This window comes from Camellia sinensis, chromosome 5, assembly GCF_055761805.1.
Source record: "Camellia sinensis isolate YWXY chromosome 5, ASM5576180v1, whole genome shotgun sequence".
NCBI classification, from domain to species: Eukaryota; Viridiplantae; Streptophyta; class Magnoliopsida; order Ericales; family Theaceae; genus Camellia; species Camellia sinensis.
The window spans coordinates 124,510,249-124,524,128 of NC_138965.1; the positions used below are offsets into that span (position 1 = coordinate 124,510,249).

Here is a 13,880-nt window from a genome sequence, read left to right on the forward strand (position 1 = left end):
TAATGCTCTTTTCCAATATATATGTTTTTTTTCATTTTTCATCTTCTTCTCATCTGTGTTTCACTCCACCACCACCTCACCACTGTGCAGCCATCTTTGTGCACTCTGTCTCTCTCTGGGTGAGAGAGAGGCAAGTGGTATCATTGGAGATCTATGGTGTCATTTTTTTAATGATTTGGTTTGTTTTGGTGTACTTTGGAGATCTGTGGTATCATTTTTTAATGATTTGGTTGTTTCTATTTCAGCTTCCACTTTCTCTTCTCAAGACTGCACAGGGGCATCCTATGGTGAGAGTCCTGTCTTTTGAGAGCATTTTTGTACTTACGTAGTCTTTGTTTGGTTGCTGAGAAAATGTAGATGTAAAGAAACTAGGGTTGAATTTAAATTATTGCTCTGCTTTGTTAGAAGGAAATATAGGAAAGGAAATTTATTAAAATATGATGTTAGGTTTCTCACAATTTTGGCTCCCAAATAGCCAAGAATCTAGCATCCCCAACAAGTTTTGGCTAATTTTAAATTATTTTATTATTATTTTTTAAATCATGGAGTTTTTTTGCTTGTAGAAACAAAAAGAACATGAATTGTAGGAGTTAAGAGTTGAAATTTATTTTATTTTTTTCCTAGGAATTTCTAGTAATCGCATGGAGGGTCAAGTTTTTGAGAGTTTAAGTTTGTCAAATTAGTTAGTAAGGGGTAGAGCTTGAAGAAGCGAAGCAAACTTACAGTAACAGCATATTATATTTTTTTAAGCTCCCTAATTAATGCTATAATTTTGACAGTTAGTGGAACTTAAAAATGGGGAAACACACAATGGGCATTTGGTGAATTGTGATACTTGGATGAATATCCATCTTCATGAAGTCATATGTACCTCAAAGGTATTTTATATTTTTTAATCAATTTTGTCCCTTTGCTTGGAACTCTGATATTTATGAGTTTTTGTTGAACCTAAAACTGAAAATTCAATGCAGGATGGAGATAGGTTTTGGAGAATGCCAGAATGCTACATTCGGGGGAATACAATTAAGTATCTTTGAGTTCCAGATGAGGTTTGTTAAATTTTGAACATTTTTTAATACCGGAAGTTCTGAGCTACATTTTTATTTTATCTACTTTAGATCTTCTTCCTCTTGTGCCTATTTGTCTTTCTACATTGATCACGTAGCAAGTCTTTAACTATCAACTTAACAACTCAATTCAGTTAAACAAAACTCTAGTCCCAATCCAATTATGAGTCGTAACCATGAATTACCTTTAGTTTGTTTGACTTATCTATTATTGTTTGCTTGGGGATTTGGTCCCGAATTACAATTTACAGCCAACACCAGTCAAGCTCAAATCATGGATTTGCTTAATCAAACTCTTGAGTGGTGAGAATTAGTCGCTTTTGAGTTTTTTATTTTTGACTTTTTAAATTTTTTAGTGGTCATGGTTGGGTGTAGCATTTATGACATGTTTAGAGATGATGTTGTTGCAGAAGCAGTGAGAATAGGGCACACTTTGGGCATTGTTTTAAATTTTTTCAAATGATTCATTAGTATGCCACAAATATGACATACTACAGGGTCAGACCTCCAGTTCTGAATTGCTACCTTTTATGCCTTCTCTCTCTAGAATGATGCATCTTAGCCAAAGCAGACAATGATGTGCTCCTTGAGGTATCTTGTTTTAAGCTTGTAATAATTGCTACTGTGGAGGCACTTGGTGATCTTCCTATGTAGTTGATCAAGCATTAAGCTGGGTACCTTTTGTAGAAGCGCATCTCTCTGGTGATAACACAGAGATTGGTTTCTTGTCTGACCAGACTTTCTCCATGTGATTTTCTTCTCAAATGGCCAGTTTGTAGAACTTGTAATTTTGCATATTTGTAATTTTTTGCTTGATGGTGTTATCAGATGTTCTTTATGTATCCTTAGTGTCTGATTTGAACGCTTTAGGTTCAAATCCTTATTTGCATTTTGTACAATTTTCCAAAATATGTACGTAAGTTGATTCTAGTATTATTTTTCCATTGGTTTTCTCTCTTAATAAATGCTTGATTATGTTTCTTATTTGTTGTAAAATAAATAAATAAAGCCTTTATTATCACTTTATCAGTTATTTCATGCCATTTCTTGAAGTGGTTACTTTGAAGATTGTTTTTGTCATAGCCAAACATCCTTTTTTGTCAGGGTGGAATGTCTTTCTGAAGCAGGCCCTTTTAAGTTTCTGTTCTTAATTACATAGAATGGTTGTGGCATTTGTTGTTTATTGATTTTTTCTACAAATGATATAGGCACAGTTTAATTTAATGGAAAAAGAACAGTGATGTCAAGCCTTACACTGCAAATTTAATGCAAATTTAACTATTTTGAAATTTCAATTTGATGTAAACGCTCCTTGCCCTCGTTCTTTATTTTCAATATAATTGTATGCATTGTTGTTTGTCCTTATTTAACATGAACATATATAATTTTATTTTACCATTCTCTTTTCTTATTTTGACCTTTTTCATATCAAAGCTATCCCAGTTATAGATTTTGTGTTCTAATTTTTTCGAACTTCATATATGTTGTTAAAAGTTTTATATCTCAAAATTTAGCAGGTTGACCTAACAAAATCTGTGGAAAAGCATGAATTTGTTTTTGATGTAGTGCCAGTTAAGCTCCAAGGCCCAATATGAGAATCTAAGTTCATTTTGTTTTTTGTAATTCCTTACTATTCAAATGTTGAGAGGAGACATGGTGCCTCACCCTCACTCAGTGTCATAAGTGGTGGCTTTGCCGGTATGGCGGCTGCTCAGGCCCTTCATGATGCTTCATTTCAGGTATTTGTTATAGTTATTTGTGTGTCTCTGTGTGCTGCAATAAACTGGAATTTATTTACAATAGTGAACTGTTCTAGATTCAATGTTGTGGTGCTTCAATACAATTGATAGTGAACTATTCTAGATTCAATTCTCTTATTTTTGTTAAAGGTCGCACATTGGCATTCCATTAATATATGATCAATGTTCAAACCACTAGTATTCTGTAAAACAATATGATGCTTTATATTATTACAATCTGTGGTAAGATTATGTGAATTTAAGTATATTATTAGGATTTTCATGTATATTCATTGCATTGGCATTACTGGATGCTGCCTAACATGTTGTGAATTTAAGAGCTATCCATTTTAAGCTACTTGTTGCTAGAAACCTACGGTTTTTTATTAGTTCTCTAACCATTGAGCATTAATTTGTGGGTTTGATTTGAATTTGTTTGTGGAATTTACATATGACTAAGATTAACCTATTTATTTGTTGCTGAAATTGGGGTTTTGCTGATTTCTTTTTTTAATCATTATGTGTTTGATCTAGTTGCTTAGGATTTGACATTTTGATAATTGGAGGTTAACTCTACCCAAGTTAGATAAATTTATAGTATAATAGTTGCTTAGTATATCATTATTCTGCTTCTTTTTTATTTATTTATTGAAGTTCAATAGTGCTGCCCTGATTTCATTCTGAACTTTTGCTGCTTTTTTGTTTTTTTTATTTTTCTCTTATTGTCGTTTGGTTTTTTCTTTTCAAGGGTCATATTCAACCCATTTTTACTTTATGACATTAGATTCAAATAGGGATTATATATAAATGTTGTATAGCATTTTATTTTAATAAATCGAAGTGTACAGAGGATCATACATAATATAAAAGGCAAATAAACAGAAGGAAGAGGAAAATGACTTCTTTTAAAATGAAAGAAAATGAACACAAGGAAGAGGAAAATGAAGGAAAATAACTTCTTTTCAAATGGTTGGGGTGCACTTAGTAGAAAAAAAAAATTCCTTACTTTTTTTTTGTTGTCGAAAGCTACTTTGACAACCATGGAATCATTCGAGATATAATGCAAAATCATCTCCTGCAAATACTAGCACTTTTTGCAATGGAGACACCTGTCAGCTTGGATGCAGAGGACATTAGGAATGAAAAGGTAGACATTCTCTATATACATATGAGATTCCAATATGTGTGTTGGTTATTATTAATTTTTTTCCCCAGCTATGGCAGGTCTCAATTGCTTTTAATAGTTGTCCAAAAACTCATCTGCAAATATGGTAAATAATGACAAATCAATTTCTCCACCCATGCCTCCCCAACGCCTATCTTAGATGCACTTGGATACAAGTATTAGGTTTGAGTGCATGTCCAAGTGTTAGATCTTCATAAATCGAAACCTTATGATCTTGGGATATGTGTCCAAAAGTTGGATATGGATATGGATATGGTGACGCATCATGAACAAATATCTTGCATATTGTATAATACATTTAGACAATTTGTTGTAAAATTATGTAGAAATAAACTTGAAATTGAACAAGATATGTAGAAAATATGAAATTTCAGCTCTCATTCATATGAACTCTGAACTTTTTCGGCTACGATGAGTGTATTGATTTATGTTTCCTCTCTTTAAGGCTTTAAAGGTGTATAAAGATATTTAGGTACATATGAAGAAATCAATATCATAATTTCTTTTGATTTTCAATCAGGCTCTTGCACTCATGTGTTATTATTTATGATAATGTCATCATTGTAATTTATGACTTTTTCTGTACTTATTGTATGGTAGTTATGTATTACTACAAGCACTTCTACTGGCTTAGAGCAGACTCTACCATGGATCTTCTATCATAAGGTTATTGGTGTTTCAACCTTTTTCCAATTTGTTAAAGGAAAGCCTGCAACCCCTGACGTATCAAAAGTCCTAGAATCCATTTTAGTTGCTTCTTTACATCTATGCACTGGTTATCCTTAACTGTTTTGATTTTCTGCTTTAGATCTTCCAAATTTCTAAAATCTCTTAATTTCTTTGACAGGGAGTAAAAGTCATATACAGAACAAAGGCATTAGAGGAGCAACAAACTAGAAGGTCGGTTCCCTTTGCCACTTGGATTGTTACATATGTTATGCTAAATTGTCAAGCTAAGTTTTTCATATAATTTCTATTAGATTGCTTGATATGCATTGCTGGGTTCGTTTCTTAACATATATCTTAGGACAATTGGAGATTGAATAATTTTATTTGTGATTTTTTTTTTTTTTTTGCCAAGCAATAAAAGAATCTCTAATCCCTTAATCCCATGTTTTGAACCATCACCCATTATCAACTGAGGTCTTTTCTTTTTAGTCCATCCCCGAGCCACGAAACTGATAGATCACTGGTAATGTTGCAGCCATGTTGAAGGCACGTATTTTAAGGTTTCATAATTACTCGTAGTTCTCATTTTGGTACTGTATGTAGCCTCGATTGGTTAGTCTTCAATTTCATTGTTCTTTATTATTTGTGCTGTTTAGCCGGATCTGGAATGAGACTTGATTGGCAAGCCTTTTCTACAAACCTTGCAACTATGAGTTATTTGTGAAGCAATCCCTCAACATGGAACATTTTTTCTCTCTAACTTATCTCTTTTCTCTACTCAGCATATAAGTAATTGATGACAACGAAAATGAAAACCCACTAAGAGAAGAGAGAACAGAGCAAAATTCAATGCACAAACTTGAGAGTCCACAGATCAACAACACATGTCAATGGCAGAGCAGCTCAACGTTGATTGCATGGCTTGCATGCGAGTGTCAATCGATTCTTGTTCTCACTGATGGAACAAGATCACACACAGACAAATCAAGGAGTAAAAAAAAAGTCAACCATGGAAGCTAAAGAAATTTAGGAGACTTTTCCATTCTCTGAGTTTCGGGTAACATTTCTCATCATTGAGTTTAATCCTTAAGATGATTTACTTTTTCTGATTCTCTATCTTAAGTTCTAAATCTGTGATTTGCAGTGGAGTTTATTGAATTTGGTCATTATGCTGAGGAATAGATATAGAGCAGTGACGACCAAGCAAGCTCTAATGGCGGACCAGAGCCCTCTAGCTTCTCTCCCCCCAAATCACGCCATACCCATTTCTTCTTTCTTTGGTTCTCCAAGGTTTTTCAATGGGTTTCAAGCAATGGGTCACTCCGAAACTGAAACAATGAGTCCGATTCCTAGTTCAATTCCTGACATCAAACCATTCTCCCCTGTTGGCAACCAATTCCCCAACAATTTCTCAGGAAACAAACACTACTGGGAAAAATTAAACCTGAAAGGCATTGGTCTTTCATAGTACTTGTATGTATAATTAGTTTGAATTGCATCTTTTGTTCTGATTTGTTTTGTAATAACTTTCAACTTACTACTAGGCATTAGTTTAACTTTATTTCATTTTGAAATTGAAATATTTTTGCATATTGAGAAGCATGAATTGATCCAGTATTATGTTTACCTAAATTTAGTCAATATATTGAATATTTTTCATCTTTATTACAGGTTTTTTTTTAGTTAAATCTCACAGAATTAGCACAATTTCAAAAAAATAAAATAAAATAAAATAAATATGAAGCTATAATGGCATTTTTATACGCCACTATAGAATATTGCCAACGGTTATATTTTTAAAATTGAATAGACCTATCACGACGTTTTTAAAACGTCGCAAAATCAGGCATGACGTCACTGTACCGTTATGCAGCACATTTAGCGGCGTTTTCAGAAACGCCACTAAAAGTCTAATTTTCAACGGTGTTTAGATCAGGCTCAATATAGATCTGTTTCGTTTCCTATCTTTAGATCATAACTCTAGACACTATTATATTTAGATACCTAGATGACCTATTGAAACAACCCTCAATATAATAACATACAAAACTTACACACCAATGTACACTAAGGTATTATTTATTTGAGCACTAAAGGTGGTGTTTGATAATGCTAAAAATTGAAAACTTAAAACTTAAAATTTAAAATTAAATATTGAAACTTGAATGTTGAAGTTTTTAAGTTGAAAAGTTATTTGATAAAAATTGAAGTGCTGAATTAAAAATAAGTTGTTTGATATGTATGAGATTAAATTCAAATTTTGTAATGCCCCACTTTTTATTTCATGAATTTCATTATCAAATCCATTATTATAATACAATTTCAGAGATAATGTACAGAAGTTCAATACATTAACAATGATAAATAAATGATGATTCTCTCTTTCGAATACATAATGAATGCAACAAGAGATATGTCATGCACCGCTTTTTATGCCAACGGATACCATTACAAAATCCTTTATTATAATACAATTTCAAAGATCATGCGCGGAAATTCAATACAATAACGAGTACTATTATTAAAAGTTCTCTCATTCGAATATGAAGTGAATGCAACATGAGTTAAAATAAATAAATAAAATAAATAAATTGTCCATAGGCTTACATCTTTCAAATTAAAAGAAAGGATTTAACCATTTTACATCAATGGCATTCCGTCCACAATTAAAAGGCCTCGTGACCAACACATAAAGAAGATTATCGATCTTGAAACACTTCTTGACATTCACCTGACATAAGGTCCAGTAGGGACCCCAATATGATCCTAAACAATAACAACATACAGATATTTATGATCATGAATGCTTTAAATCATATCATATATATAATGTGATGATTTATATAGAAATATACTTATATAAGAACTTTTCTCAAAATCATTTATTTCATTCAACAACATAAGCAATTTACTTTTCTTTCTTCTTGTTATCTTTTTTCCAAAATTCATATGACAATAGCAAGTTCCTGAAAACAATTTCACAAAGCCCATTATATTTTCTCCCACTTTCCGGACATATACCTGATTTGTCTTTTTGAAACATGTTCATATGTATTCGATGTTCTTCACATTATTCACAATCACAATACAATACTTACATCCGTTTTCAATACATTCATATATGTACATATATACCTTTAGTACGAAAGGAAAACAACAGGCAACCAACAACTATTTACTCAACAAACACTACAACAAAAAAAGATTTTTACAGTGCACAATGCATACCGTAAAAACCCTTCTACGACATACAACGCACGTCATATTATGACCAGCCATGGAAATTCATTCACTTTCAATGACATGATTCGTACGCCGTTAAAAACTATTTAACGGCAAATTTTGTGCATCATTGTTACTTTTTCTACGACTACTTTTGCACGTCGTTAATTGGTGAGACAAATAATGACGCTAATTGCACGCCGTAAAATATGTAATACAATGACTTATTATGCCTGCCGTAGAATATGCAATTTTTTCTTTTTTTAAATTCAACAGGTTCTATTTGACCAGTTTTGTACAATCTAACAAATATTACAGACAAGATCACAAAACATCAATCAACCACCAAAATATTGTTTGAAACATCAAAAAGAAACTATATCCATAAATTATAAACATTCAACAATTGTCTATATATTCTAAACATTCGAAAACTATATCCTTAAGTTCTAAACTATACAAAAAGTTTAAACCATCCAAAACTATGCATATCTAACTTTCTAAACATATCGACAACTGTTAAGAGATTATCTAAAACTACCGACAATAGTTCCTATAGCAGTTGCAACTGCACCTATAGCAAATCCACTTGCTCTTATCATAGGGACGAGGGTGCCCAATGTATGTGTTAAGGCATCTAAACCCGCGACAATAGCTGGAGCAACTAACCCTGTTGCATTTCTTGTCTGCATGACAAAGAAAACTTCACATAAGTACAAAAACCAACGACTCAGGGACAAAAATATTTCTTGAGGTATTAAGAAATGATCAAGAAATTTTAAAACATTAACAAAACATTTCCAAAATTAATAAGATAATTCAATAGCCCCATAAAAGCAATGTCATAATGAAAAATTAGCAATGTTATAATGAAAATAAGAATTTCAAAATGATTTAAGAATTAGGCATTATCCATGAATATTCATATACAGACTAATGATATAGGATTATTCAAATTAATCTGAATTTCAGGGTCATTTGAAGGGAAACCCATCATCAGTATTCAAGATAATAGTATAAAAATTTTATTAGATAATTTGTTACAGAAAAAAATGAAAGCTTTCTTCAAGATTATGAGTCATTTTGGCAATAACTTCATCTCACAAACACACACATATACACCCACCCAAGTACAAGCATATCCATTGGATTAATAATCCTGAAACAAAATTTCAAAACAAACACGGGATTATTGGGCCCAGGGATTAATAATCTCAATCCCAATCCCATGCTTTTAATCCTGTCAACAAAAACATATAATTTTGAGTGAACCTGGGTTTATAGGGTGATTTGGTTGATATCCACACAATAATTTAGAGCTCTTTGGTCAATAGCAGACACAATGCACAAGCAGGCTTCTTAATTAGTATCTTAATTTATAAGAGAGAGAGAGAGAGAGAGAGTCGCTTTCAATATTGATCAATATTAAAGCTCATAAAAAAATCTTTTAAATTGGGAGGCACGTTTAAGTAAAATCATCTTTATCTGGTCCTTTCTGTAACAAATTTTAGTGTTTGATATCAAGGGACAAGTGAATCAAAAACATAGACATTTCCATGAAGATATACAGGAGGAAGAGAGAGATCTTTGTAGCAGAGACACAGGCATGACATGGACAAGGCAACTGCGATTTTATAGTAGGATAGGGACATGGCAAAAAAACACAATATATGGATGTTTCGTGTATATTAGTAGATAATTATGTGGATCATATGATAATTATATTAGTAATAGTATAATCAAGATTGACTTGTTCAGACTTCTATATTAACAACTGCATGACCTGGAAAATGAAGCTTAACAAGTGTCATGCACATAGTTGTTCACTATATACTATTACTAACACTCTTTTCTAACATATCTTGCTAACAACCTTTTTCTTTTTCTATAATAAAAAGTGTGTATCGGCCAGTGTATGGATTAAATTTCTTTTAAAAAATTTTAGGCACTGTCCAACACATTTCTCAATGTTAAGAGTGCTTGCCAACAACATGGCCCCTCCATAGCGGTGTCTCTGCTGCTTAGACAACTAGGTTGACACCACGATTCTAAGATCATCTATTGCTACATAATAGAATTGCTAACAAACTTGTCAGTAGTTCTTCCAAACCGACCAATTGTCAACTAATTGCGAACAAAAGAACTGTTTCAACTATTTAAGCCTAATTCTGGATTTCAAAATGAAGATACCTAATGCAAAGCAGTTACAGAAAGTTCAAGGAGGAAATCATACAGAACAGAAAGAAAACCCTTTCTTAAGATGCAACTTCAACATCTCACTCAAATGAGAAAACAAACAGGACATACCCCGGATAAGGTTTTCTTGCATAGAAAAATCTCGCTTAGCCTACTCTGACCACAGGGACTATACTTTAAGTTGAATTTATCGAAACGATGAAAGATGCTCTTGTCAGCATGAACATCTAAAAGGTCAACATTCAGGTCATACCTGTTTGAACAATTGCAAAATAAAAATTATTCCACGAATCTCACAAAAGCCAATATACATGACAACAACAGCAACCAAAAAAAAAAAAAAGGAGAGATAACTTGATGATAATGATGATACAGTGGATGATGAAATTAAAAATTCTAGAGGATTACTTCATTACCTAGTTAAATCCAATCTCTCAAAAGCCTCTTTCAAGGTCAGGTATGTTCCATCTCGAAATATTACAACCTGAAAAAAGAAGCAGAAGAAAGATTCAAATTTAAGTGAAATTGCAACAAATATCAACTTCATAAATGAAATTCTTATCATTAGTTAGTTAAGCAAGGATTCGTTTACGTTTTAATAGGTGTCAAGTTTGACTTTGCTATGTGGCTAGAAACTGACCATAGAAAGCACAACAAGGCCAAAATTCCCAGATCAAATCTCATAGTGGAAACAAGCAGGGAAACCAAAAGAATAAAAATAAAAATAAAAATAAAAATAAAAATGTAGCCATTACTTCATCAGGCTCCTTCCTCAACTTTGATTTTATAAAGCTCAAAAGATGTTTTTGGTTCATGCATGCCGAGTGATGAACATGTGTCAACTTTCCTGACATTATAAAAGTCATGGTGTGGTGCACTTTTCTGAGCTAGGAACTCCCTATCCGCATTAAGCATCAAGTGAAGACTGAATTTCTGAATAGATGTCCAGATAAGCATTACATCAAACATCATATCATTATTTCTCAACATAATAAAATTAGCATACTTTCAATTTATAAAGAAATTGAAGGGGATGGATCTACTTGTTCCAAAAGAACCAGCCGATGATGACATAATGTTCGGATATAACTTCTTTCTCCCATGGAGTAATATCTTCTCTAAATACATAACTTTGTCGGAGTTCAAGGCAAGCTTGCACATTCCGATAGACATCTGCTTCTTCAGGTGATGGTATCTCTAATAATAATTAGAGGAAAAAATAAAAATAATTAGAACATTGCCCTCAAGATGCAATTCCATCCAGGACAATACCTTAAAGTTTTGTTCAAAGCATTGTAATATCAAATTTTATTTTTCAAAAGAGTTTTAATTGCATATCAACAACAATATGCCAAAACAATGATGAGAGTAAGATTGCTCATAGGACTTAGCAAATCTGATCACATGGTGTTAATGAATTTTCAAATTTTTGCTTCTCATTACAAAATCAATTTCAATTGACAAATTCCCTGAGCTCTCGTCAAAGCCACCCTCACCCCTATCTTGAAATAGGCAAAATCACTCTGGTTCGTAAGCCCAAAAATGATGAAATATGGCATTCCCTTGCACTAAAATTTTAGTAGGCATCCCATAATCACCTAAAATCATAACTTCATCAATTTTCCTCGAGGGAGAAAACTATGTTTTGATGCAGTCTACAACAGGAGCAAGGAAAACTAAAATTAAGGAAGCATTTGGAAATTGCTTGGTTTCGAGCCGAACTCAATTGGGATCAATTGGAACCATCTATAATTATATTTCTACTACAAAATGGATTATTTTCTCAAGGCCATCATTCAGTCAAATGATTCTAAAAGAGCCAAGCAATCAACAAATCAATTGAACAATTCAACAATAGTTAACTGTAAAAAGCACACATGGACTGCTAGCCATCACTCCACCCTTAAATAACACTCAAACTCCACAACAAAGCAGTTAACTACATGATATAAATAAACACAAAAACTACTCAACAATTATATGCCTCATTCACTCAACCCACAAAGAATAACTCCCCCAAATTAGACTAGCTGAGAACCTGCACCAGAAACAAACAGTTAAATATAGGTTCTCACCAAACTCAACCCTCAACAGCACAGATAATCCCTCCTCACACACAGTCCTAATATAGGGGCTCACCATCACTAAACCCACCTTCCCTAAAAAACAGTGGCAAGCTAGGAACCTGCATTAACAAACTGTGAGATAAAATAAATGATAGTGCTCCAGTCGCTCAACCCACAAGTTCACCATCTCACTCAATATTTATGAAATAGCCTCACATAACTCAACCCATATCCTTACAAATTGGCGGCTCACAAATCAGAGTAATTTGCAAATTAACACCAAATCAGAATCCACACAAAAATTCCAGACCACCACCAACTAACCTCGGCTTAATTTCAGAACAGAGCTAGGAAATGACCACTTCAACAAGAACCAGGCATTTGTCACATCCTCTTTGAAGCTTGAGATGGACGTTATCATGATTCTCACAAGGTAAAAACAACAGTCCAACTCTGGTCCTGAACAGAGTAATAATAATAATAATAAATTCAAGAAATTAATTCCATAAAGTATATCTTTATACTAATGGAGTTCCTGTAGGATTCTCTAGTTTTAGATTCCATAAATTATTTTTTTTTTATTTTTTATTTTTTTTTATAGAATCACAACTATCGGGCCCTAATTTTTGTAATAGAACCTAATTTCTTTAAATTCAACAATTTTTTTTTAAAAAAAGAAAAAATATTTGTGTTCAACCCAAGAACCTAATTTCACATTCACGTTTTAATTTTTCCAATTCAGATTTAGATACTTTTCCCAACCCACATTCAAGAAAAAAATAAAAAAAAATAAAAAAAATAAAGCACAACCTAAAACTCAATTCTAATTTTTGATTTGCTCAATCAAAACCCTAATTTTCAATGAAAATCCCCAAATCAAAACCCTAGTTTGAATTTCCAAACCTGACTGATGGGTTGATGATTTTTTCTTCCCCGAGTGGCATGCATTTGTCTCTTCCGTCTCCTTCAAGCGTTCTCCTTCCGACAGTTTTTTTTTTCTCTCTCTCTCTCTCTCTCTCTCTCTCTCTCTCTTCGTTCTTCTATTCTCAAAGTTCTCTCTTTGCATTTCTTCATTCTTTATTCTCCTTCTCACTACCTGTTATGGTTACTCCTGGAATAGATGAATCAGAATCGAACATCAGGTCTGAGTCAATAGCTTCACACCATTGTGTTCAACTTGAAGAGGCTTTTGCTTCTTGGAGCTTTTGATGTCGATTTGGGTTTGGCTTTGGGGTTTGATTGAGAGAGAGAGAGAGAGAGAGAGAGAGAGAGAGGGCTTTGGAGAGTATTTTCTATGGTAATGTTCTTGCAAGGAGATGATGAAAGCACATAGAGATGGAGAGATAGTGTGACAAACAAAGATAGTGCGGGCTGAGGGCTTTTCAAATTTTTTTTTTTTTTGATTTTTTTTTATGTTTAGCGCTCAAAATTTTTATTTTGATGCCTATTTTTATTTTAGTCATACTATTCATGACAGAAATTGCGTGTCGTGTAAAGTAAAATATTTTTAACGGCTAACATATGTGCGTCGTGGAAAGTGTACTTTTTAACGGTTGACTTTTGTGCGTCGTAAAAAGTGTAATATTTTTAACGACTGACTTTTTGTGCAACGTGAAATGTTTAATATTTTTGACGACTGGTGTACGCTTGTCGTGTATAGTTGATGTATTAACGGTATGCTATATGCACGTTATAGAAAGTTTTATTATTTACGGCTAACATTGTAAGCCGTAAA

The 13,880-nt window shown here is 32.9% G+C and overlaps 1 protein-coding gene and 1 non-coding gene across 11 annotated transcripts; one reads left to right on the forward strand and one right to left on the reverse strand.

The window, feature by feature from the left end:
- Positions 1-1,610: 1,610 nt before the first annotated feature.
- LOC114313993 (small nucleolar RNA snoR127) lies at positions 1,611-1,805 on the forward strand. Its single transcript, XR_003647344.2, has one exon. It is a non-coding gene; the product is annotated as a small nucleolar RNA snoR127 (small nucleolar RNA).
- Positions 1,806-8,236: 6,431 nt separating this feature from the next.
- On the reverse strand, positions 8,237-13,503 carry LOC114313961 (putative AMP deaminase). Of its 10 annotated transcripts, XM_082869720.1 has the most exons (7): positions 13,049-13,503; positions 12,470-12,604; positions 11,123-11,276; positions 10,835-11,012; positions 10,496-10,563; positions 10,191-10,332; positions 8,237-8,569 (listed from the first exon to the last, which is right to left on the reverse strand). In XM_082869720.1, the coding sequence occupies exons 4-7, from the start codon at positions 10,943-10,945 to the stop codon at positions 8,411-8,413; spliced, it is 480 nt and encodes a 159-aa protein (XP_082725846.1). In that variant the 5' UTR covers positions 10,946-11,012; positions 11,123-11,276; positions 12,470-12,604; positions 13,049-13,503; the 3' UTR covers positions 8,237-8,410. The 10 variants fall into 10 exon arrangements, with proteins under 10 accessions (XP_082725846.1, XP_028116189.2, XP_082725845.1 ...); XM_028260388.2 differs by lacking the exon at positions 10,835-11,012 and having other exon boundaries at positions 13,049-13,474; XM_082869719.1 differs by having other exon boundaries at positions 11,123-12,604; positions 13,049-13,474.
- Positions 13,504-13,880: the final 377 nt, after the last annotated feature.

What these genes read in the sequence shown, in the direction of transcription:
- LOC114313961 (XM_082869720.1), bottom strand. Translation starts at nt 10,945, where the DNA reads ATGACTTTTATAATGTCAGGAAAGTTGACACATGTTCATCACTCGGCA. An exon ending in TGAGGAAGGAGCCTGATGAA is followed by an intron (nt 10,564 to 10,834) that starts GTAATGGCTACA and finishes TTCTTTTTTCAG; the next exon opens with GTTGTAATATTTCGAGATGG. An exon ending in GAGAGATTGGATTTAACTAG is followed by an intron (nt 10,333 to 10,495) that starts GTAATGAAGTAA and finishes TTGTTCAAACAG; the next exon opens with GTATGACCTGAATGTTGACC.